The sequence below is a fragment of the Rhinolophus ferrumequinum genome, chromosome 9 (genome assembly GCF_004115265.2).
Source record: "Rhinolophus ferrumequinum isolate MPI-CBG mRhiFer1 chromosome 9, mRhiFer1_v1.p, whole genome shotgun sequence".
NCBI lineage: Eukaryota > Metazoa > Chordata > Mammalia > Chiroptera > Rhinolophidae > Rhinolophus > Rhinolophus ferrumequinum.
The window spans coordinates 6,947,217-6,971,765 of record NC_046292.1 but is presented as its reverse complement, the minus strand read 5'-3'; the positions used below and the strand labels follow the sequence as shown (position 1 = coordinate 6,971,765).

General features: G+C 45.1%; 2 protein-coding genes across 4 annotated transcripts in view; one reads left to right on the top strand and one right to left on the bottom strand.

Moving 5' to 3' along the window:
• PEX14 (peroxisomal biogenesis factor 14) overlaps window positions 1-24,549 on the bottom strand; it is a 156,080-nt gene that overhangs the window by 118,441 nt on the left and 13,090 nt on the right. The window contains exon 1 of one of the 3 annotated variants that reach the window (XM_033114726.1): window positions 5,613-5,707. The exons of 1 other annotated variant lie outside the window; for it this stretch is intronic. In XM_033114726.1, coding sequence (XP_032970617.1) covers window positions 5,613-5,648 — 36 coding nt within the window. In that variant the 5' untranslated portion in view covers window positions 5,649-5,707. Of the gene's footprint in view, window positions 1-5,612; window positions 5,708-24,549 lie in introns of those variants that run through there. One more of the 3 variants, XM_033114727.1, reaches the window with a different exon arrangement.
• Window positions 7,420-17,176, top strand: DFFA (DNA fragmentation factor subunit alpha). The gene is made up of 6 exons (XM_033114730.1): window positions 7,420-7,655; window positions 9,433-9,594; window positions 10,883-11,025; window positions 14,494-14,683; window positions 14,915-15,066; window positions 15,830-17,176. Exons 1-6 carry the CDS (start codon window positions 7,520-7,522, stop codon window positions 16,046-16,048), a joined length of 1,002 nt encoding a protein of 333 aa, XP_032970621.1. The 5' UTR covers window positions 7,420-7,519; the 3' UTR covers window positions 16,049-17,176.

The window sequence follows — 24,549 nt, the reverse complement described above, 5'->3', positions numbered from 1 at the left end:
CAAATTAAAGCCACAATGAAATACCACTACAAACTCACTAGAATGGCTAAAATTTAAAAGACAGACAATACCAAGTGTTGGTATGGATATGGGGCAACTGAAACTTTCATACACTGCTGATGTGAATAAAAAATAACACAACTTTGCAAACACACCATTTATTATAAAATTAAACATACACTTACATATGACCCAGCAATCCCATTCATAGATATTTACCAAGAAAAATGAAAACGTATGTCCTCACAAATAGCCTCGATGTCCTGAATTGATTCAAAATGTTTACCTTTCTTGGTTATTTTGACTTTGGGGAAGAGCCAGAAATTTCACCGTGCCAGATCCAGTGACTGATATCCAGTGGATGAGGACACACCGTAATGTGTTTATTTGACAGAAATTGTCGTACCAGAAGCGATGTGTGACACGGAATCTTTCCGTTGTGATCACAAAATATGGTGACTTCTGCTGCCGAGTGTCATCCAACAGAAAGGCAGGGATCTTCAATATGGGAGGCGGCACGTGGAACCTTAGTAACAGTGTGTGACAAGTTTCAACTTGTTCAGTGCAGTCAGTTGGGTGTGAGCTATGGTTGAGTGTTTTAAAGTGTTTTAAAGAGTGTTTTAAAGTGTGGTGTAAATCATCCTCTATCATGACAACGCTCCGCTCTGTGTCACTTCTAGTACAGCAATTTCTGTCAAATAAAAACATTACAGTGTGTCCTCATCTACCTTATTCAGTGGATCTGGCACCGTGTGACTTCTGGCTCTTCCTCAAAGTCAACATGATTCAGGGCATCGAGGCAGCCACAGCAGTACAACTAAAGACTCTCACAAACTGTTTCAGAAAGTGGCAAGAACATGGAATAAGTGTGCTTGAAGTGAGGGGGAGTATTATGAGGGGGATTAAGGGCAATGTGTCTTTTACTGTAATAATTTTTTTTAATTTAAACATTCACCGTATTGTTTCATCACACCTTGTACGTAAATATTCATAGTAGCCCCAAACTAGAACCAATCATGTGGGGAACAGACTCTACATTGACTGATGATACCCCGTCTCCTGGTATTCGTGCCCTGGTTTTGTCCCCTTGAGTGTAGGTGGGACCTGCGACTTGCTTCTAGCAAACAGAATATGGCAAAGGTGACAGGATACATGTAATTGCACGTGCACGGTTACAATACACAAGAATGTAATGTCCGATTTGCTAAGAGATTCTCTCCCTTCCTGGCTTTAGGAAGCAAGTGGCCATGTTGAGAAGGTCCACGTGGCAAGAAACTGGGGGTCGCCCCTGGCTGACAGCCGGTAACAAGCCGAAGCCCTTAGCCGCAGTTGTTAAGGAACTGAATGCGGCCAACAACCATATGAGCTCGAAGCAGATCCTTCCCCTGTAGACTCTGAGATCACAGCCCTGGCAGAGACCTTGACTGCTGCTGCCTATGAGATGCAACTGAACTGTGCCCTGATCGTGACCCACGGAAATTGTGAGACAAGAAACATAGCTAGGGGCCGGCCTGGTGGTTCAGGCAGTTGGAGCTCCATGCTCTTTACTCCGAAAGCTGCCGGTTCGATTCCCACATGGGCCAGTGGGCTCTCAACCACAAGGTTGCCGGTTCAACTCCTCGAGTCCCGCAAGGGATGGTAGGCAGCGCCCCCTGCAACTAAAAAAACGGCAAACTGGACCTGGAGCTGAGCTGCGCCCTCCACAACTAAGACTGAAAGGACAACAACTTGAAGCTGAGCTGCACCCTCCACAACTAAGATTGAAGGACAACAACTTGACTTGGAAAAAAGTCCTGGAAATACACACTGTTCCCCAATAAAGTCCTGTTCCCCCTCCCCAATAAAATCTTAAAAAAAAGAAACATAGCTAGGCACATAATTTGTATACTTTCTGGGTGTGTGTTACACTACAGTGAAAGTTGAAAAACAAAAACTTTAAAGTCTAGGGAATCATTCTAGATCATTCTAGAACTTTGTGACTCAATAAGACATTATAGCTAAGGTATGAGAAATGTTAGCTATGTTGCAAGAAAATGACTAGTTGAGAAAAAGTTATCTTTACAATGGAGAATTCTGATAGACTACCACCTTAACCCGGCATCAAACTTATCCTCAGTAACGACACAAACTGGTATCACATGCCTCCCGGTGTGATTCACTGAGAGGGACACAATTAACACCTATATAATATCCTCAAAAAAATGTTTAACCTGGATCTAAATGTGAGGAAACAAATCAGACAAATCCATACAGCAGACACTATAAAACAGATGGCCCGGACTCTCCTAAATGTCACTATCATGAAAAACAAAAAGGCAGATGAGCTCACCAGAAATGCCTATGTATGTTCACAGACAGACATGTATTTTCACAGCAGCATTAATTGTAACAACCCAAAAGGTGAAACAACCTAAATGTCCATTAAGAGCAGAATGGTTAATAACAAATGAAGGGCTAAATATGTTCACACGATGTAATAACCATATATAGTAGTGACAATTAACTGTTCCATGGATGAATCTCCTAAATATAATGCTGAGTGAAAGAAGCCAGACACACTTTATGATTCTGTTTATATAAAGTTCAAAACAGAGAAAATTAATCTATGGATTTTATGTCAGAATAGGGACAACCTTTAGGGACTAGTCAGTGACGCAGGGACAGCAGGGGAGTTTCTGAGGTCCTGGTAATGTTTGATCTCTTGGTCTGGGTACTGGTTACACAAATATGTAACCAAGAGCCAGACTGCTGGTGTTTATCCCAGCGCAATCTGAGAGTAGCTACAGTGGCACTCCTGACTCCCCTGACTCTCTCCATAGAAGTCTCCAGGCACTTTTAGGAACAGCTTCAGAATAAATAGCCTTGACTCTTAGAAATCCAGAAAGGTAAGGGCTGGCACAGCAATAAGGAGGGCAGTCCTCCTTTACCCTGAAACCAAAAATGCCAGAAGGAAATCCAGGCCTTCGGATACCAGACAGGAACTCCTAAGGACACTTCTCTGTTTCTAAGATGAATGAGTTTTATTATATTTCTGCACCCCCTCACACCGTCTCCCCTAAAAAAAAGGGAAAAAAAGAAAGAAAGAAAGGAAAAGAAAAAGAAAAAGCAAGTATGTCACTGAAATCTAAAAGTCACAAAGGACAGCTAGGATAAACACCAGCATTTGGGGTGTTCCTTTAAATTTAGAGGAAATTACTTCAGAATAAAGAACACCTTTAGTGGACTGGTGGTCAACATGGTAAATCGTACCCCAAAAGACATTATAATACGGCCTGAAGAAAGGATTAGCTTATTTGTGAATGAAAATGCAGAGTTTATTGAGTGGAATAATAATAATGGATAAGACACTAAGCCATGCACTGTTCTAAAATAAGTTAATTCATTTAATCCTCAGGGCAATCCCATGAGGTAAGCACTAGTTTTATTCCTATTTTGCAGATGGAGGACCTAAGGCCAGAGAAGCTAAGTAATTTGTCCAAGATCACACAGCTGGTAATAGTAGGGCTAGGATTCTAAGCCAGTGGGGATGGCTTCAGAGCCCATACTTTTAACCACTGCTCTACACTACCTGTTAAAGGAAGAAAAGGGTTGGTTATTCACCCTTAACCTTCTGAAATGAGACACGGGTATCACAGGGTCAACTAACAAACTTCCTGTGAGTGACAGAACACTGGCTCAGCCCCACAGGTGTGATGCAGTTCTCCCCACATACAAACCAAGTTGGGCGAATTCTCTGCGCAGTTCTTTCAATTCCACTCTTTGACCAGAGAAATGGAAAAGCAGGTTGATAGGACTAGAAAATGAAATGACAAGTAACTGGTAAAAAGAGTTGGTTCACTTCAAAAGTACGCATGTGCAGCTTATTGTTAGAGTAACAGAATTTGGCATGAAGAGTTCAAGTTTTTCTCCAGGCAGCCAGCGTATTCTGATGCAATCCCATCTCTACCAGCTTTGGAAAGGAGGGCAAAGGAGAAGCAGAGCTGAAAACCAAATATGCGTTGGCCAAGCCCTCTTTCCACATGTACCGAGGGCAATTTCCAGAACCAAGGAAATCCTTGAGATCCAAACGGCTCCAAACGGCGAGATTTTTAGTAATCCTCACAGCACTGGCAAATCAGATGTCACACAAGGCCCTTTCATCTCAGCCCGTGGGCATTCCCAACGAGTAACAGTTCAGAGAAACCCAATTGTGAGGAGCCTCAGCATTTCAGCAAGCTAATTAGGGTAAAGGAAGAAAGTAGGGTCCCTCGTGTCAGGACATCCCACACTCCAGGATGTCTGACAATGAGAAGGCCAGAATCAGCCCTAGTTTTTACAATCCCATGTTTTACAATCCAGACACCTTTCTGAATCAGTCACTCTGCTGGCAGAAACTGGTCTGGGGAACACACAACTCCTCTAAGTGCAATGCTTGTAATCAACTTATTGTGAAGAATAAAACAGTACGAAACACTAAGTGGTGTTTTTCTGCCTGGGAAGGAAGTGTAATGCCAGTAGGCTGCTGAAAAGTCCAAGATGTTTCAAGGAGGTGAGAGATGGGTGATGAGAGCCAGGCTGAAACCATTTTCTTCTTCCTCTGTCTAATCCTAATTAATTTTAAACATGTATGGCTGACTAGTGGAGTCACACACCAGGATTTAAATCCAGGCTTAAGCAGACACACAATGAAGGGCATTTACAGATTCTTAGGTCCACTTCTGCAAAATGGCGGTTAATTGCCTGTACTTCATAACGGTTGTCACGAGCGTTAAATGAGATGATAAACGTAATTTGTACTCAGCACGATAGCATACACTCAGTAAATGCACGGTACCGCGTCCACCCATCCTCACCCCACCCACTCAACACTGGACTACAAACCCCTTCAAAGGCCTTATCGTCCACTGCTTCCTGCGAGCAGACCGTACAGGCATGAGCACTGGTCCTCAAGGTCCCCTTACTGGAGTGAAATTGACTGAATCAGGGGCTGAAAAGCTAGATTGGAGCCCTTGGTCGAGAAAACCAAACTCTGGGAAGCAAGGACGGATCCTCAGCCGAAAGCTTGGTGGCGTCTGTTGTTGTTTACAGTGAGTCTCCTTCCTACCATCGCACTGAGGGTCCGAGTACATTTCCGACCCTCCAACTTGGCAAGAGAAGCTCAAAGGTGACTAACGACGAAGAGGCTGGCAGCGGGGCCACCTCAGGAGGCTGAGATTGTAGGGAAGTGGGAACCCTGATGGAATCAGGGCCCTCCCCGGAGGGACAGCCCAGAACGACCGAGCCTCTCACTCCTCTCCTCAAGCAGGGGCCCTCGCAGCTCAAAGCTGGGGGCTTCTCAAGGGTCCCGCCACCGTCCCGGTCAAGCTCAAGTGGGACCTCAGGGGCCCGCAGGTGGGAAGTGGGGGTCGGCAGGCGCCCTGAGCCCTGGCTCGGAAATGTGGTCAAAGAGGGGTCACCGGAGGAGGGGCCCGGCGGCGAGAACTGGGGAGGGGCGGGACCCGGGAGGGGGCAAGAGGTCAGAGCCCCCGGCATCGGAAGCTTCGGAGGTTCCCACTGGACTTCCAGCCGCGTGCCGAGCGCCCCCTCCAGCTGGGGTCCCCTTGACCACAGCAGGGCAGTCCCACTCCCCTTACCTGGCTCGGCTGCTCTGCCTGCTCCGAGGACGCCATTTTTCTGAGGCCTGACTAATCTATCGCCGCTGGGCGAGGCTTTTCCCAAGTGCCTTCGCTCTCGCTCTCCTGCCCAGACTAAAGTAGCCGGAACTGAGCCTGTCGATGGGAGCACGGGGATGGGGGTGAAGTGCGGGGGAGGGAATTCCCACGGTCGGATCATCTCGCACAATTTCCATTGGGTCTATGCTTTCCAGGAAAATCCGAGGTCTGTCTTTTTTGCATCCTTATATGTGTATTATTCTTATTGAATTAAATCACTGCCCATCCCTACGTGCCTTGGGCACGGCACATGTAAGGACTCGGTAAGTATTTAATAAATGAAAGACTGAAGACACTTGGAAATTGATTAATAGTTCAGTTCAGTACCATTTACTGAATGCCTACTATTTGTCAGCCACTTTGGTAGGCGCTAAAAATAAAAAGACCCAAGACACAACTCCTGCATCCAAGTTCAGGCCGAAAAGACACACACACACACACACTCCTTGGAGATACCTCGGAGTCTAATACGGTAACTGTGCAGATCTATTAGGAGAACACGGAAGAGGGGCTTTTTGGAGAGAACGGTGTACATGTGAAATTTACACAAAAGGGTCGCATACATTACAAGCATCAGTTCATATTTTAGTTGTGTTTTGATCGGTTATGGAGCACTGAAAAGTGTCACCTCAATTAACAGTTACTCCTATCAAACACTTTTCCCCCCACCTCGGCTCTCCCCACCACTTTTTTTTTTTAAATTTATTGGGGTGACAATTGTTAGTAAAATTACATAGATTTCAGGTGTACAATTCTGTATTACATCATCTATAAATCCCATTGTGTGTTCACCACCCGGAGTCAGTTCTCCTCCACTTTTAAATGTCTACCCTTTTCTTAAGAGATTATAACTCATTTATTTTCGTAGACAAAATAGGAAAGAGATTGACTGAATGAATACGGGCCGACAATTATTTCTGGTTTACATAACATGGCCCCTTTTTAAGCGAGTAACTGTTTTGACAATTTTTTTTATTAATCTTAAATATTAGATTTTCATGAGGAACAAAGACTTTCCCGTAAGTGACAGTATCGGAACTAGGACAAATGTATTGCCAAAGCAGCATCTGGACAATCTCAAACAGTGATGTGTTTCGCATGTCCACTTTTCCTCTCTGATTTCTTTGAGACCGTAATGTTTAACCTATTTACTTAAGCATTTTGTTAAGAGTTCCAACCCAATTTGCACAGCCGAAGCAGGGAATTCAAAGGAAATGTCAGAGTATCTTATGCTTCTCTGTTATGTTTTCAGCAAGACTGAAAACTACACTCATCAATTTTTAAAACTGACTTCCTTCAAATCAGCCTGATACGACATTTTACAAATCTTTCCAGATTGGAAAGGAAATACAAGTTAACACAGGTCAATGACAGACCTTTATTTAAGTATGAATATTATGCATTTATATATATATATAATGTATATTTATATATAATGTATACATATATATACACACACAAATAGGAGTGCTCTAGCAATTCAAGGAGTATACATTGCTCGTCCTTCATAATGCAAAATAATTCTTATTGACCTTATTTTGAACGCGCGATTGAAACTCCTAAATATAAAGTAGAAAAAAACTCCTAGGTTGCATTGCACGACGTTAACGAAGTCGGCTTTTCACGCAGACTACAGCTCCCGGAATGCCGCGGGGTGGAGACACGTGATAGACATCCATTAGAACTACATCTCCCGGCGTGCCTTGGTTCCATGCGTGACTTACTACGGAGAAAACTACATCTGCCGGCATGCCTCGGGCAGGGGTGGGGGACGCCGGCACCCAGCCACCCCGATTTTCCGGAGTCAATCAACTCCCACACTAAAGAGGATGGAGGTGGCACGGGGCAACAGAGCTCCAGAACCCGGCGAGAATCGGGCTCTAAAGCCGTGTCTGCTGCGCCGCAACCGCAGCCGCGAACAGCACGGCGTGGCGGCCTCCTGTCTGGAGGATCTGAAGAGCAAGGGTTGGCGCGGGACCGGGGCGAGGCCTTCGGGGACAGGGAGCTAAGGGGCCGGGGCTGGGTGAGGATGTCGGGCGGGGGGAAAGCGGGTGAGGAGAGGCGGGGTGGGGATTCGTGTAGCTCGGGTGGAGCCTTGGGACAGAAATGACTCACGTGGGTATAGCGATTTACAAGTTTCACAGCTTTTACAAGCGCTTTACAAACGCTTACAAAGCATTTACAAATTTATCTCGTGTAAGACTCAATGGTGGAAAGGTAGACGAGAAGCACTATTCCAATTAAGACAGACTTGACTTAGGCACTTTGCCTAAAACCTTAGAGGTCTTGGACCAAACCCAGCCCAGTGTATTCCTTGTTCTCAGGCTCTCTGAGTTGGTGCTGGGGCCCCCAGCTGAGCCCCTGGCAGGGTGGGGCGGGTTTTCCACCGACAGCTCTGGCTGGTACCTGTGCAGTAAAAGAGGGAGTTGCTACGGACCATTCTGGAGGTTGTGAGTGACAGAGTGGACAGAAGTTCTGAGCCCCTGTCCCAAAATGTGACTAGCTGCTTGACTTGGCACCTAACCATCTCTCGAGCCTCAGTTTTCTCCTAGGCAAAGTGGGTCTGATATTTCTAGCCCTGTGTTCCAGGATTGGTGGGACTCTCAAAGGAGATAATAAAAATGGTTTGCAAGTAATATTAGCCCGTGGCAATAAGTTTTTTATCCAAAGAAGTTCTACCCGATAAGTATGTGAGCAATCCCCAGGCCGTTGTATGTATTAGTGTTTAGTGCTTCCTCTGAGTCACCAAGCCCAGCAGATACCAGACAGAGGTCTTCCAGCCACCCAGGAGCAGCCAAAGCACTGTGAATGCTTTAGTGACATGGCTTTTGCCATATAAACGTTTACTGATTTTTTTCTTGACATTAGGATCAAGTTTAGTGCCCCTCGGTGCATTGCCTGGTTGTACTTGGCGCAGAGGCTTGTGTTCTGGAGCTCAGCACAGGTTTGCTGTTCAATTTGGGTGGTAGACAGTATTACTCGAGAATATTTATAGTTTCTCGGCTACTTCTCGGTTTCCTCTGGTCCCATTAGCATGTTAGGCTTTGCCATCACCAAATGAATGGTACAGACCTGCCCTGGACAAAGCCTCTTTCTTGCCCAGTGATAATAAAGATGAAAAGCTTCTGATACAAGCTTCTGCTTCTCTGTATGTTCCTGCAGGTTATAAAGGCTGCAAAGAAAGATGCTACAGAGAACAAAAAGCACTTCCTTTTTTCCCCTACTTTTTTTTACATTTGACACAGAAGAATTTAAGACAATCACTGAGTAAAATGCATGAAGGACTGCTTGTTTACAAGGAATCAGATCAGACTTTGGTTTGTTCTTCATCCCAGCAAAGGCTCAAGTGCCTGCTAATGTAGATGTAGAGTAGTGCAGGAAACACGTTTTCAGGAGCCAGACTGTGTGGGTGTAAATCCCAGCTCTGTCGCTCACTGTGTGATCTTGGACAGTTTTCTTAACTTCTCTGAGCCTTGAGTTTGATGTCTGTAAAATGAGCTAATGATCGTACCTACCTTATATGATTGTTATGAGATTAAATACTATATAAATACTGAAAAGTACTTAGAACAGTACCAGGCACATGGGAAGTGTTATATTAGTGCTAATAGTTGTGGTTGTGACTAGTTATTCCCTACCAGGAATTCTGCTAGGCTCTGGGGACATACATAGTGAGAGTACAAGGGTAGAGGTAATTTCCTCATGGATACTTGTCAATTGCCAAATATTTTATTCCTCTCAGCCTGTGACATCCTGGCCATTGATAAGTCCCTGGCACCAGTCACCCTGGTCCTGGCAGAGGATGGCACCATAGTGGATGACGACGATTACTTTCTGTGTCTGCCTTCCAATACTAAGTTTGTGGCATTGGCCAATAATGAGAAGTGGGCGTACAGCAACTCAGGTAAGAAATGTTAGCCATGTATAAAATGATCTATGCCATACGACATCCATTCTGATGGATTTTACTGTCCAGGCAACTGGTTATTCTTTGTCTGGCTCATTAAGCATTTATGCAGCAAATGTTTCTGAGTACCTTCTGTATGCCAGGTGTAGTGCTGAGTCTGGGGGTGAAGACGAATGAGACATGGGCCCAGTTCTCAAATAACTCCCAGACTGACAGCACCTGAAATGCAGCATGGCCATGATCAGTGCTGAAGTGGGGTCAGGCTGCCCCATCTGAATCCTGGCTCTGCCATTTACCAGCCATGTGACCTTGGCCAAGTTACCTGACTTCTCAGCACCTTGTTGAGACGATTATGGTACCTGTCTCCTAGGATTGTTGTAAGGACAATAGAACATAAGACCTGTCAAACCAGGGTTTCTCAACAGTACTACCTACTGGCATTGTGGGCTGGAGGGTTCTCTGATGGGACTGTCCTGTGCACTGTGGGAAGTTTAGCAGCATCCCTGGCCTGTGCCAGTAGCATCTCCTCACCCCAATTGTGATACCAAAAATGCCTCCAGACATTGTCAAATGTCTCCTGGGGGGGAAAGGAGAGGAGGCAAAATCACTCCCATTTGAAAACCACAGATAGAAAGCATTTCAATCTTACCTGGCACACAGCGAGGGCTCAGTAAATGTTATCTGTCACCATTATTATCACTGGAGATACAAAGGGAACTAACACTGATGAACAAGGATCAACAAGCTAAAGAAGTGTCTTGAGGAAAGTCCTCATGCCACTATATTGGGGAAGTCACCCTTCGGCAATGGCTCCACTAGCCACCTTTGCACTCAGGCCCTAGGGACAGCAAGGAGTAACCGCAGGTCCTCCAATCAAGGATAAGACCAATCCACAGGCACAGGAGTGCTACTGAGAATGATTGTTTTTGGATCCAAAAACAACACAGCCAAAGACACAAACACTAACCCAGAGGGAGGTGTGCTGGGATCTGGGTGTGCACGACCACAGGTTGGGTTTAAGTACCTCGTTTCCATAAAAGAATTAAGAGCAGTTTCATACAGAAATACATTGAAGATGGAAGAAGAGGGAAAATTAAGGTCCTCGATGGGGCTCAGCTTTCCTATAAATCCTGGAGAGAAGGTGCTTCCTTCTGCCTTGAAATTGTTCTAATCGGTCAGTTGGAAGGATGTACGGGCCTTCTCAAGGGCTGTGTGTTGGGGGAGGAGGTGAAAACAGCACTTCAAGTTAACGTGACTGTGACGGGAAGTTTCCCCTCTATATCAGACGGAGGCACTTCCTGGATTTCCCAAGAGTCCTTCGCTGTAGATGAAACTGACAGCGGGGCAGAGCTGAAATGGAAGAATGTGGCCCGGCAGCTGAAAGAAGATCTATCGAGCATCATCCTCCTGTCAGAGGAAGACCTGCAAGTAAGCCTCCTCCTTAACTCTCAGCCCCTCCGCTGGCCTCTGCCGCCCCCAGCAGTTTCTCAGTTCCCATGCATCTGGCTATAATACTTTATTTCTTAATTTTGGAATACTTCCTAAATGACACCCCAGATTCTTCATTTTGTGACTCGCTCACCTAGAGTAGGAATTTTTGTACCTTCACCTCCATCAGAATCAGCCTGTGGAGCTTTGTAGAAATACAGCTGCCCAGACCCCCCCAGCCCTACTGCAGCCACAGCCGGAGAGGGTGGAGTCAGAGTGGCTGGATTAAACCCCGGCTCCATCCCTGTGACTTTGAGCCAGGAACTCAGCTTCTCTGCCTGTGTTTCCTCCCCAGTAACATTGGGATAACAATGTGTTAATTTAAAATAGACGTATTGAGCCCCTGCCCTGTCTGCCATGGCTCTGTACACTGGGAGTTCAGTGATAAACAAGGCAGAGACACTCCCTGCTCTGATGGGACTCGAATTCTGATGGAGGGAGGCAAACAAAACAAGAAACGTAGGAGACCGAGCATTGTGCCGACAGTGATGAGGAGATCAAGGAAGGCCCCTTCACGGAGGTGACCTTTGGCTTATTATATAAACGTATATATTTATTTTCAGTAAATAATATGAGTACATTTACATGTTTAAAAAATCCAAGAGGTATGGAAGGATATCCAGGTAGCCAAAAACTGAAAACAGCCCAAATGTCCCACTGACTGATGAATAAATAAAAAGTGATATATCCAGGCAATGGAATATTATTCCTCCATAAAAAGGAATGAAACATGGATAAACATGCGCAATATGGATCAACCTTGAAAACATTATGCTAAGGGAAAGAAGCCAGACATGAAAGGTCACCTATTTTGTGATTGTATTTATCATGGAAAGGCCAGAATACACAGTCTGTGGAAATAGAAAGTAGATTCATGGTTGCCTGGGGCTAGAATTGGGGGGGCGCTTTGAGGAGAATTGGGGAGTGACTGCTAATAGGTACGGGGTTTCTTTTGGGGGTGCTAAAATGTTTTAAAATTGATTGTGGTGATGATTGCACAGCTCTGAATATACTAAAACCCACTGAATTGTACACTTTATATGGGTGAATTGTATGGTTTATAAATTATATCTCAATAAAATTGTTTGGGGGGGAAAAAAAGGATAGACAGGAAAGTCTGACTCCTGCCTCGAGCTACCTAGGTCACCTTCCTGGAGACAACCAATGTGTCAGTTCCCTATTCCAGAGATATTTTATATATAAATACGAAGTCGGACAATGAAGTTCGCGAACTTATCCTAAAAAAAGTGCTGCATACCTCATTGCTGAATATCACTACGGTCACCTTTGAAGTACTCCCCTTGGGAAGCTATGCACTGATGCCAGCGCCTAGTCTACCCTTCAAAGCAATTCGGGAACTCTTTTTCTGGAATGGCCATCAGAGCTGTCATCGTAGTTCTCTTAGTGTCATGAATGTCATCAAAATGTCTTCCTTTCAATTATTTCCTTTACCTTCGGGTAAAGAAAGAAGTCATTGGGGGCCAGATCAGGTGAGTAGGGAGGGTTTTCCAATACAATTATTTGTTTACTGGCTAAAAACTCCCTCACAGACAATAAGTACCATGTAAGCTGGTGTATTGTGTTGTAAGAGCCATGAATCGTTGGCGAAAAGTTCAGGTCGTCTAACTTTTTCATGCAGCCTGTTCAGCACTTCCACATAGTAAACTTGGTTGACTGTTTGTCCAGTTGGTACAAATTCATAATGAATAATCCCTCTGATAGCAAAACAAGGCTAGCAACATTGTTGCAACTAGTTCGTGGACTTCATTATCAGACCTCTGTACATACATATATTTTTTCTCCTCCTCCCCTACATTACACAAATGGAAGCATATCTACGCTGTTTTTAAAGAAAAGTTGGAGAGCATACCAGATCAGTATCTAAGACTCCCTTGTTCTTTTTGACCACTGCATAATATTCCATTTCATGTATGTGCCATGGTTTATTTAACGAGTCTCCCCACTGGTGGACATGTGGGTTATCAGTCTTCCTGTTCTAGATGAAGCTAGACCAGTGTCATTTTGCACGTTTGTCCATAGAATAAATTGACAGAAGTGCAGTTGATGAACACTGGCTGGTTCCTAAGAGGTGACGATAAAGCTGAGAGCTGGAGGCCAAGGTGGAGCCAGAGTGTTCCAGGCAGAGGGAAGGCAAAAGCAAGCTTGAGTCTTTTTCTTTTTGAAGAATCAGAAAGGGGTCACGAGATCCCGTCTCCATCCCAACAGACTAGCATGTTACCATATATCCTTAGCCTAAGGAAGGAACGCCGTAGGCCTTAGGAAAAGAGGGACATCATAGGAAGTTGGGCTTGAGCCCGGACAGCTAGGCTCCATAGGGAAGTTTAGGACACTTAAAGGGAGCCGGCGGAGGCTGGCCATGGTGGATAAAGAAAAGGCCCCACCATGGCCGGGACTGCCGGCAGAATGAACAGGTGGGAGGGAAGGGACCAATCATACAGGGTCATGAAGAATAGAACTGAGAGCCGCTGTGATTCTTAGCAAGTTCCTAAGCTTTCTTGCCTCATTTTCATCATCTGCAAAATGGGACAATACCAGTACCTACCTCATAAGGTTTGTACCTCTTGAGTTTTGAACGTTGTGAACGTAGGAATGTCACTTGTTTGAAAATCGAGGCAGTATGCAAGTTAAAAATAACTTTAAAAGCCACCCACTCAAAAATAGCCTTCCTCCAGCTAGAGTAACCCTCCCTGTCACTTTCTGTTCTGAGAGTTTTACATCTATCTCACTGGTACATAGTAAGTGCTCAAGAAAAGCAAACTTATTATTGTAGTTTTTATGATGCTTCATAGCGATTCTAAAGTGCCACTGAGTTTAGAATCACTCTCCAAGAATTTCAACAATTTGATCCTTCTCTTAATGAAGACTATTTTTAATTGAGTGTTGTATATGCCAAAACAATGAGCCTTCTTAAAAATTATCCTTACAGCAGATTTAGGATATAGCAAGTGAGGTCTCTCTTAGTTCACAGACGGAAAATGTTATTCAAAAGCTTAGTACAGTTAATATTTAAAAAATTGTTTCGAAATGCAATGAACATGTATAATAAAGGTGTTTAAGGTTAAAAGCATGAGAAAAACTTTTACTTAGAAAAACCTCGTATTGATTCATTGTATAAATGATCATACACCTACTCTGTATTCCGTACAGTTGGGTTTTTTTAATATCAGGATTTGGTTTAGTTTTTAATGAGGCAATAAGGCGTCCTTTTTTGACCAGAGGAAAACTGAAAAAAATGACATTGCTCTCTCTTGACTCTTAGGCAGCCATATTAGGTAACTTTGGGAAACAGATGAAATGAGTCCGAAAATGATGTGTTTGAGAGATGTATTATAACAGCATGTTCAGAAAGTACGCTTAGGGGTCCTGACGTCTGCATTTGTTTGCTAGGTGCTCGTCGATGTCCCATGTTCAGACCTGGCTCAGGAACTAGGCCAGAGCTGTGTCACCGTCCAGGGGCTCCAGAACACTCTCCTGCACGTGCTCGACCAGAGAGAGGAAACCCGTCAGTCCAAACAGCTCCTGGAGCTCTACCTCCGGGCTTTGGAGAAGGAGGGCTGCGTCTTGTCAAAGCAGCAAGGTAGGTCTCGTCTCGTTGGCTGGGGGAACTGCCCCCTGAGAACTCAGTGCCTGTCGAGCCTCTCCTTGAGAGGCAACCGAATGTTTGTAATGTAGTCAGACAGTGAAGCCACAGCTGCTGGCATCTTCAATGACAGGTCTCTGCCTTGCCCCGCTGCGTCCTCTGGCTGATTGTCTGTGTGGCTGTGTGTTAACGCTGCGTGCTGATCCGCATCTCACATCTGCTTTGCAGAGTCCAACGCAGGCTTCGGGGACGAGGGGGACGCAGTTGACACGGGTATGAGCAGAGAGCGCTCCTCCGAAACGGCCCTGCCCAGCCAGGTCCTTACTGCGCTGCAGGAGAAGGCTGCCCCCGAGCTGAGTCTGTCGAGTCAGGATTTGGAGGTGGGCGACAACCAGGGACCCTGCGACTTCCCTGGAGCTGTAGGATAGGCCGAGAGGCCTGTATGGGGGCTTTTTCACCTCTGCAGAGCCTGAATCTTAGCTGCTGGTTTGTCTATCATATGCCAGAGCGTGTACGAGCATCTCATTTAATCTAAATCAAAACAGCTTAAACAAAATGGATGTGTGTCCTCCCTCAGACCATCAAACATTACTGTCTGACCTAAAGTGGGGAATGAAGAGACTAGTGCTGACAGGGAGAATGGCAGGGCTCAAGCTTCTGATGTGGCTTCTGGTCCTGTCAGGGCTGAAGAGGGTTGACAGGTGGCTGAGGCACAGAAAATACCAGAGGGAAAGGCACACCCGAAGGGATCGTCTCGCGCTGGCTGTAAGGTCAGGGAACTAGAAGCTTACAAAGGGAACCCTTCACAGGGGGTGCTACTTCCTCTTCTTCGTCTCTGTGCCCATCCCAAGTACCTCCCCGCTGTAGCTAGAAGGGAAGGAAACTACTGACGACTGTGGCTAAATTTCCTATACCTGGAGTACTGTATGGTTACTCCAAGTAAACTTTGTTCCAAAGATCCTTTCCTGTTGCTCCTGTGTGATAAGAAAAGGCCTGTGCCAATTTAATTATGAAGGAGACCTGGCATTTCAGCATAAAGACATAACTGATCTTGCCTGACCTCTCTCCCTTAAAGAAAACCATGGGAGCAGTGGCCAGGAGGGCCAACGTGGTGGTTCTCAGTGCTTCTTCTTCTTGCCGCAGCTGGTCACCAGGGAGGCCCCCAGGGCACTGGCTGTTGCTCTGAACTGGGACGTGAAGAAGGTGGAAACTGTTCAACAGGCCTGTAACCAGGAGCTGAGCCTGCGGCTCCAGCAGATACAGAGTTTGCATTCTCTCAGGAACGTTTCAGCAAGGAGAAATTCACTGCCGGGAGAGCTGCCGAGTCCCAAACGAGCCAAACAAGACCCTCCAGGGCTGTAGCTGGAAATAGGCCGAAGCCTGCGGCCTTGGTGTGTGTCCTCAGTTATCATCCCTGCGGCCTTTGGAGCCACCCACTCCTCCTGTGCCCGCTGCCTAGAGCTCTTCCCCTGTACAGGTTACAACACTGGCTCGTGCCCCCTCCAGGAAGGCCACTCCAGATCTCAACATGTGCCTGCTCCCGGTTTCGAACGATACAGCTGCACCAATGACATCCCACCTCCTCTAATGACAGGGCCTTATGTTCTCTGTTTAAAAGTCATTGTGAAGGGCAGTGAAATTGTCATATTTCAGACTATCTGTGTTCTAAAGATAGAAATGCAGAATTTCAACAGTAATGGTAGAGAAGGTGTCATAATAGTTTTGATGAGAGTCACAAACTTGTTTTCTCGAGTTAATGAACTTTTTTATTTGTTTAAAGGCACAGGTTGAGTTTGCAGACCATCAGGACGTACGGGGCGCCTAATTCACCATTTCTAATATCTACTTCAGTATTGTGAAATTGTATCTGAAACTCTTTTCAGTTTTCTAATATGTTTTATCAGCAGGGGGTATAAAAGCTCATTAAGTCGATTTCTATGTGATATGACTCCAAGTCTCTCTGGGTGCAAAGCAAGACTTCTGGTTTATATTCCTCCTGTTTCTGTACAAACTCATTTCTCAGGTTTTGTAATCTACAATACAATCTCCTTGCAGGGAAAAGATAATGGATTATCACTGGCTCATTTGACTTTTTAAGCATGCTTAGAGGAAAATAGAATGCTAGTAAGAGATAGATTGGCTACTTAATAAGTGATGCAATATAACAGTAAGTTCTGGGACAAGGGAGGGTGCACAAAACAGAACAAAAAGAACTGTTTCCTTCTGTGACCTTCAGGGACAGCTCAGATGTACTTAGCACCCTTTTACTAACTAACGCCTTACACCCTTGATTCTCACTCACCAGCCCCAACATTTCCTTTTTTAATAGCATATTTTGTAATGCCTCTTTAACGATCCTTAAATGGAAGTCAGGGCTAATAACCTACCTACATGCATACTTTCAAAAGCAGTGGCATAATACCCCAAGTGTAATATTTCAGAAGAAACCAAAGGAAAATTCTTTCCAATAAAATGGCACATGTCTCAGTATGTCTCTGTCTGGACCTGACTTTCCCAGTGAGTGACACAGTGAAGCTGTCAGATGTTTGTACTTACATGTGAATGTGACAGAGGCCGCCAGGCACCGGTGTGTAGACTGTCGACTCAAATACCACGAAAACAGCATTGCCCTTTGTAATGCGATTTCCCCAATCAGTGACATTCTGGACAAAATAACATCTATCTTTGTATTACCAGGTAGCTGCATTCTTGAAAAATCCAGGGAACATTAAAACTGAGAAAAAATACTTTGTGTTTCTATATAGCACAGAACTCGGTTTTAGGCTGCGACAATTTAGAACAGGGTTTCGTCCATATAAATGCCATATAAAAGCATGATGTTCAGAAGTCAGGTGGGACGGGATGATTCTTCATTTTGTGGACTTGGCTGTGCGTTTCGGGAAGGCTCGCATCCCACCCCCTACCCCCACGCGCTCAGTGCCAGTAGTGACTTTCAGGTATTGAGACAGACAACTAAAAGCATCCCCACATTTTCAAAATGCCCCTGAAGAGGCAGGAATGCCAGCTGAGGATTTCTATAGTAGTTTGCAGCCAGCTACGTGCTAGCATCTGCCACCCTGGCGCCTCACAAAACAGCAAGGCAGGGTTTGTCGTCTCTCACATATGAGCAAAGTTGCGCTCAGCAAGGTTCAGTGACTTTCCTCATGTTACAAGGCTAGGGGGCAGGGGCGGGGGGGGGGCAGGATTCCAGGGCAGGTCTTCTGGTGCTAATTCCAGTGCTCCGTCTACTTAGATTGTCTTTTAGGTCCACACACTCTTTTCTATTCCGCGTCCAGATTACTGGGTTTGTTATACCAATGTAATAAGTTGGAGTCAACTCCCACTGGAAAAGGCCCGATACGTCTGCAACATAATTGCCAAAAGATTTCTAACTGTACTCATTGCACTGGTGGGATAAGAGGTAAATCAGCCTCGTGAGCACAACTGTAGTGGGCACAATATAATGGAAGCTACAGAATGGTATCTATTCCTCAATTATATTGGCATCTTCCTCTTTGCCCTGCTGAACTAAAGATGTTTTCTTCAATGACTTCTGTCAAACACACAGTAGGCTGTAGTTGACCGGCCTGGCTATTCGTATTCTGTACTTGAAACACCAAGCATCGCAGCTGCATAGGATAATGGGAAAAGTACTATGCGTTTGGAGGGAGACAAACCCATGTTAAGTCTAACCTTTTGGGACCTTAGTTTCCAAAAATGGAAGGTTAGTCTAAGGCCCCAAGATTGAAAGGGTTAAATGAAATGTGAGAAAGCACAGAACCTAGCATACAGCAGACTATAGCGAGTGGTTCCCTTTCCTTTCCCCAGGGGCAGAGGGGGTGGGAGCGGACACTGAAATATCCCTAGGAGGCTCCTACCGATGGGTCTCTAGGGCAAAGACCTGAGCCTGCAAACGCCAGCCCAAATGTGTAGTGAGAGCCGTTGCAATCACATTATATTGCCCCGGGTAACCATTTACCTTCCCTCCACCACGTGCCTCCAGGCCTTCTGAAATAGAAACGCAGCAGCAAAGCAATATGTCTAAAAATAGGACAGAGAGCAGGGCATGCTGGTTCTTAGCAGGAGAAAAGAATGTCAAAGAAAGCAGCTGGGAGTAATGAACTCTACGTCAGCCATATTCCATTCTTTCAACTCAAGTCAAATGTCGGTCCCCATTAGGCAATTGGCTTTGACAGGAGCTGGGCTAATTACCACTTACCAACCTTTAATTTCTGGGTAAAAGCAAAAGGAAAAAAAGAATGGATTTTTCATTTTCCAAAGGGAAAGGAATAATAGTTATCTGCCAAAAGAAAAAAAAAGTCTATTAACACAAGAATTACTAATATGTCTTTACTAACCAGATTGTTTAATCTCCTAATTATCTTTTTTTTCTTGCCTTCAGGGTTTTTCAACATGTTATTTGGAGGATTTTGCCTTAAATTACTTTGATTGTGTCTTTTATTACTTGAGGTTTTCCAGGACCTTGAAAATGGTCTAGTCTGAACACCCACCCACTGCCCGAGTCCTGTGCACAGCTGACGGTAGGGTCCTACCTCCTATTTGAAAGCCTCCAGTGAGGAGAGCAGACTCACTTCCCAAGATGTGCATGGAATTTTCAGTTTGCAGAATCTTAAAGCTGGCTATCTGAGCAAATTAAATCCGACAACACTTGCATAGTTAGGAAGTGAACCAACAGGTTAATGCATAAATACTGGATTTTCTTCAATACTTTCCAATACCATATTACAAGAACTATAACCAAAACTTTCTAGCTTTTCCTCCAGCTTACTACCATGTTTCCCCGAAAATAAGACTGTCATGCAGGGTGTCATGTGGGGTTCAGCTCCTGCTCCCCACATAAAAACGCAGGACATGATGAGGCCAAAAAGGAACACACGGAGCCATAGATCGGGGAGTCATACCACTATATTCTCGCTGGGTTGGAGACACAGGAAGCAGGAGCCACACGATCCGCAACCTGCTGTCCGCTTCTCTGCAATCCACACTCTGCTCTTGCTAGTTCAGCCGCCATCTGGCTAGCCCCCATTTGCTGCTAGCGTAGCCACTGCAGTTATATTAGTGGCCAATGGCTCACTGGTTACAGCTGACGGCCAACTAGCCACAGCTGATAGCCATCCAATCACAGTTGGTGGCCATTTACTACCCGAGTGAGCACCTTTCCACATGAGGGTGAGAGCCTGGAAACTGCACTCCTGGCTCTGTCCCCACAAAGACCTCGCCGGACAATCAGCTCTAATGTGTCTTTCGGAGCAAAAATTAATATAAGACCTGGTATTATATAAGACCCGGTCTTATAGTAAAATAAGAGTCTTATATTAATTTTTGCTCCAAAAGACGCATTAGAGCTGACTGTCCAGCTAGGTCTTATTTTCGGGAAAACAACGTACTTGAATAAGACAAACGTGTATTTTTGACCACTTAACTACTTAATTATAAATGAAAAGGACAAATTAGTGTTTTTATTAGGGCTATGAGAAACGAAATACTGGGTTGCCCAGCAGTCCTTTGCCTCTTCCTTTGTAGTCTAGCAACAAAATTTCCTTCTTTCTGACACCTAAATGACTTCTCTTCTGGAATGACTTTCTCTTATGGAAAATGGAATCCATATTCCTACCGAAGGATCTACTACTCCTAAGAAGTGGGCTTATCCCCTCAGCAGGTGCTGTTAAATCAAGTTGTTTTAAGTATCTCCTATGAGCTTACTGACCCAAGTTTCCTAAAGCCTGGGATGGTTTTGCTGTCAGCCCTGAAGTTTGAATAGTGTGGATTTCTGTCGAATGCTTGTATCATACTCAATCCTTTCTCAGCAGTTAAAGATCTATTCTGGTGACAAATGCTAGAAGTAAATGCTAGAGAATGCATTAGAAGTTGTCCAGGGGATGTCCCCGGTCTACACATTTGACGATACTGAACTATAGAAAGAAGTTAGGAAATGACCCTAATTTACCCATTTTAGCCCAATTCATTAGTCATGAGCGTATTAATCTAGTCTAAGTTACAGCGGGTGCCAGCTAACATGTGATAAATTCCTCTGAACCATGGTGGCTTTGCTGGATGGATAGACTGCCTGGCAGTCTCATTAGTTTAGCCTCACTATCCTTCAGCTACTATTCTGTTCAAAGTGAAAATCCCAGTCTTAAGGTCTGTATATGTATGACCCCACCTGAAACTGAGAAACAATGCCCATGCTTTTCTTCTAGAAAAATCTTGTAAGACAAAATTCTGAAGGTTAGCTGCCCTTCCGGGCAGACCGCTTCCACCAGGGCGCTGACCCAATTACTGGTCTCTTCAAGCTGCTGTGTTTGGAAATGTGGATGCTATTAAGGCTCTTCCATCACATTATACTTTACTCAGCCAGTAATTATGAATATGAGCTCAGCCCTGCGGAAACAGAACGGAACGGTCAGCAGTCGTACTCCTGCTCCCCTGGCGTCCACAGACAGGAATAAGAGCAGTGTCCTCCAGCCAGCCTTTGCCGCTTTTTCCACTATTAGGCCTGACCCTCAGAAACTTTCTGTAGCTCCAGGTATGAATCTCTACGCTTTAAAGGTTAGCAGCTAAAAATCTCACCCTGGAAGTTTTCTTGAGAATCTATGATTCAAGAATAGTAAATATGTATAATCAGGCAAGGAGTTCGGTGCGATAGGGGAGAATTAAAAATTGGACGAGGATTTTGACACTGAGTGACTTATTTACTACAAACACCACTGGAGCAGATCCAAACGCTGCTCCCCATGGCATTACATCACAGAGAAGGAATCCCCCTCCTTTACCCATCATGCACTGTCGCTTCTGTGGGAAATTAGTGAGGACCAGGGAAATGTAACAATTATCCACACAATACACAGGCACTTGTCTCCAAACAAAGTCCGGATTCTATGACTGGAGCTCTTTGTGTTAGAAGTTGAGGCAAGCAGGCTACCAGCAGGGCAGCTGCACGGCTCACTGTGTGGGGTTTGACATCAACCCGAAGCTCTCATCCATGAAAAGAATTTTCACAAATTATTAGCTCACTAATTAAAACTAGTGTGGGTATTTTATAACAGCAGGGTTAAATATAACTTTTATAAGCAGGTCAGTATGTTGGCTGTTTAATAGCATGACATTTGTTTTTAATTTTAGCTAAAACATGAATAATCATTTTGTTGTTCTAGCACAGTGTTAAAAGTTTGCTTTTACTATGAGGGGAATATTTTTTAAATTACACAATTTATATCAAAATAAAGTGAAATAAGATGTTCTTCTGAACTCTTAAATCTGTAGCCTTTAGCTATTTTTAAATCACAGAAAGGAAGACAGGACAGAACAACTGCCAAGCACATACTGAAGGTGCAAAGAAAGCGCCGTGGCTGCTTTGAGTTCAATACAGCAAAACCCACAAAAATCTTTATCAAAAACATTCCTTTGCGTTCCAATTACTCAAGACACTCAGTACTGGGTGTTACTGGAGTTTAAATAAAAACTACTTTTCAAATGACACGGGAAAGAGAAGACAACTGCATGAAGAAGAAAGGTCACATCTGCTTAATACATTTTATTCAGCTCCATCACTACTCTTCCCTGCTCAAGTAATCACGGGTAGAGTTTTACTTGCAGAAGGTCTTTCAGAAGAAATTCTTGCAGGGGTCATGGGGCCTGCGGCAGGGTCAGGCCTTCCTGGCCTGTGGGTACCTCCCAGGGTTTCCCGCCTAGGAAGGGGTCTGCACTGACCCGGGAGGTCGACTCCTACCACCAAGCAAGGAAAGTCAACAGGCCGTTTCTCTTTATTTCTGCCACTTCCTGCATATGCTTTATGAAAGAAGCAGAGAACAAAGGAAAGAAAAATCAACCATCTGGCTCAGCCAGCATTAAAAGATACATAATTCCTTCCTTAAAAAAAAAAAAAAAAAAGATGCTCCAGCACAATAAATCACATTTCCACTCAGAGGATGAGAAAGTTAAGAGAACACCCTTAATGGAATTGTTCTAACTAGAGAAAGGGAAAAGTTGAGTTTTCAATCAAGGAAAAGAAAAAAAGCTGCTCGTTTTGCCCATTATGTTTGCTGAGGTCCTTAATTCGAAGAGGTCCAGGAGATCTGTCATTTACCCAGATTAGTGACTGGCAACTAAGACGCCCCGAGGTGAATCAGGCTACTTTAGCGTGGCCGCCTCATCTCTGGTCTTACTCCTGCCTGTCCACAAATTGCTCTTTAAAACAGATCAGATTGAGACGTTATATTCTGGTCTTTCAAACTCCTCAGAAAGCTTCTAGGAGTAATCTGATGATAAATGACTTGTATGAAACGCATCTGGTCATTTCAGAGAAAAATCCATTTTTAATGATCAACTTTATGTACTCTTCTTGGAACTTTTTCAAAATGGGAAAAAAGAGAAAAATAAATCACCTCATGAAGTTACAAAGTCTCACAATGAAAAAATCTAATGACGTCAATTAATCTGAGCTAGTGAGAACATGTGCTGTGTACATAAATTAAGATTCTAGAAGAAGGTGTGAGTCACGCCACAGGGGCAGCCCCATGATGGCACCGAAACAGACTGGCACAACCACATCACGTTTCAAAGACCAGCAGGAGGAGATCGCTAGCGTGAAGACGCTCCCCTCAGAGCTAACGGACTTCCTGGGTTGGGACAACTGAAGGTGAATGAGTCAGTGGTCTGCCTGGACATGATGGCACAGAGCAGCCAGGGGACACTGTGGAGCTCAGCCCTGCAGCCTGTCCCCCCACACGCTCGGCTGTGGAGGTGCTGGGGAGTCCACGGCCATGGCCTCCTCGGCCAAGCAGGGAAACAGCCAGAAATGGGCTGGCATGCGGCCCAGCCAGCGACTACTCACCCTTCTGGCGCTGGCATGGCTGGCGTGGCCAGCGTGGCCGCCCTCCAGGCGTAGGGCCGCGGTGGCTCCTGCGAGCAACAGCAGCTGCCGGCTGCCCGGCACTGCCTCCGGCCCTGCGGCCGCCCACCTGTCTTGGCAGCCCTGAAACCGGTATTTTGTGGACTTGGGTCTCTTGTTGGGGGTCTGGGGGGTATTTTTAGCTTCACTTGCAGCTGCTGTTTCGTACACGTCCCTCCTAGAGCCTGCACCGCCTCTCCCCTCGCGCAGTGACGCACATGTCAGCGCCATGGGTGCCCGCACAGCGCGTTTGGATGGGCTCAGGCTCTTCACGGAAGTGCAGGCTGGCCTGTGTTCTTGTGGATCTGCTCTGCTTTGCAGAGTATGTGCCCTGCTTCTGAAGAACTCTGGCTTCGTCATCACGATTCCCAGAGCAAGCGGGAAGCCATGAGAACAAACCCGAGTGATTGAACACTGTATAAATTTAGCCTCGGATAAGGAGCTTATAATCTGCAATTTTGCCCATAGAGAGAGAAGTATGACTGAATCTGCTACGGGCAAAAGAAATGAAGCAGTGCGGGCTCGGGGGGCCGCTCAGAGCTTCCCCTGGTTTCACCACGTTGCAGGCAAGGACGACCTGAGTGATGTCCCCCAGTACTACCATGTTTCCCCGAAAATAAGACCTAGCTGGACCATCAGCTCTACTGCGTCTTTTGGAGCAAAAATTAATATAAAACCCAGGTTCAGATTAGATTAGACTGGACTAGATTAGATAAGACCCGGTTTTACAGTAAAATAAGACCAGGTCTTATATTAACTTTTGCTCCAAAAGACGCATTGGAGCTGATGGTCCGGCGACGTCTTATTTTCAAGGAAACACAGTACAGGCCAGACACGGTCCTCCCGCCCGGGCCCTCTCAAACTGTTGCGAACCCAACTCGCTTTACTAAAATTAAGATTACAATACAGATTCTCATGTGGTACAAGGAGGAGCCAAGGTCCCACAATTCTA

What these genes read in the sequence shown, in the direction of transcription:
- DFFA (XM_033114730.1), top strand. Translation starts at nt 7,520, where the DNA reads ATGGAGGTGGCACGGGGCAACAGAGCTCCAGAACCCGGCGAGAATCGG. An exon ending in GTGGGCGTACAGCAACTCAG is followed by an intron (nt 9,595 to 10,882) that starts GTAAGAAATGTT and finishes CCTCTATATCAG; the next exon opens with ACGGAGGCACTTCCTGGATT. An exon ending in CGTCTTGTCAAAGCAGCAAG is followed by an intron (nt 14,684 to 14,914) that starts GTAGGTCTCGTC and finishes TCTGCTTTGCAG; the next exon opens with AGTCCAACGCAGGCTTCGGG.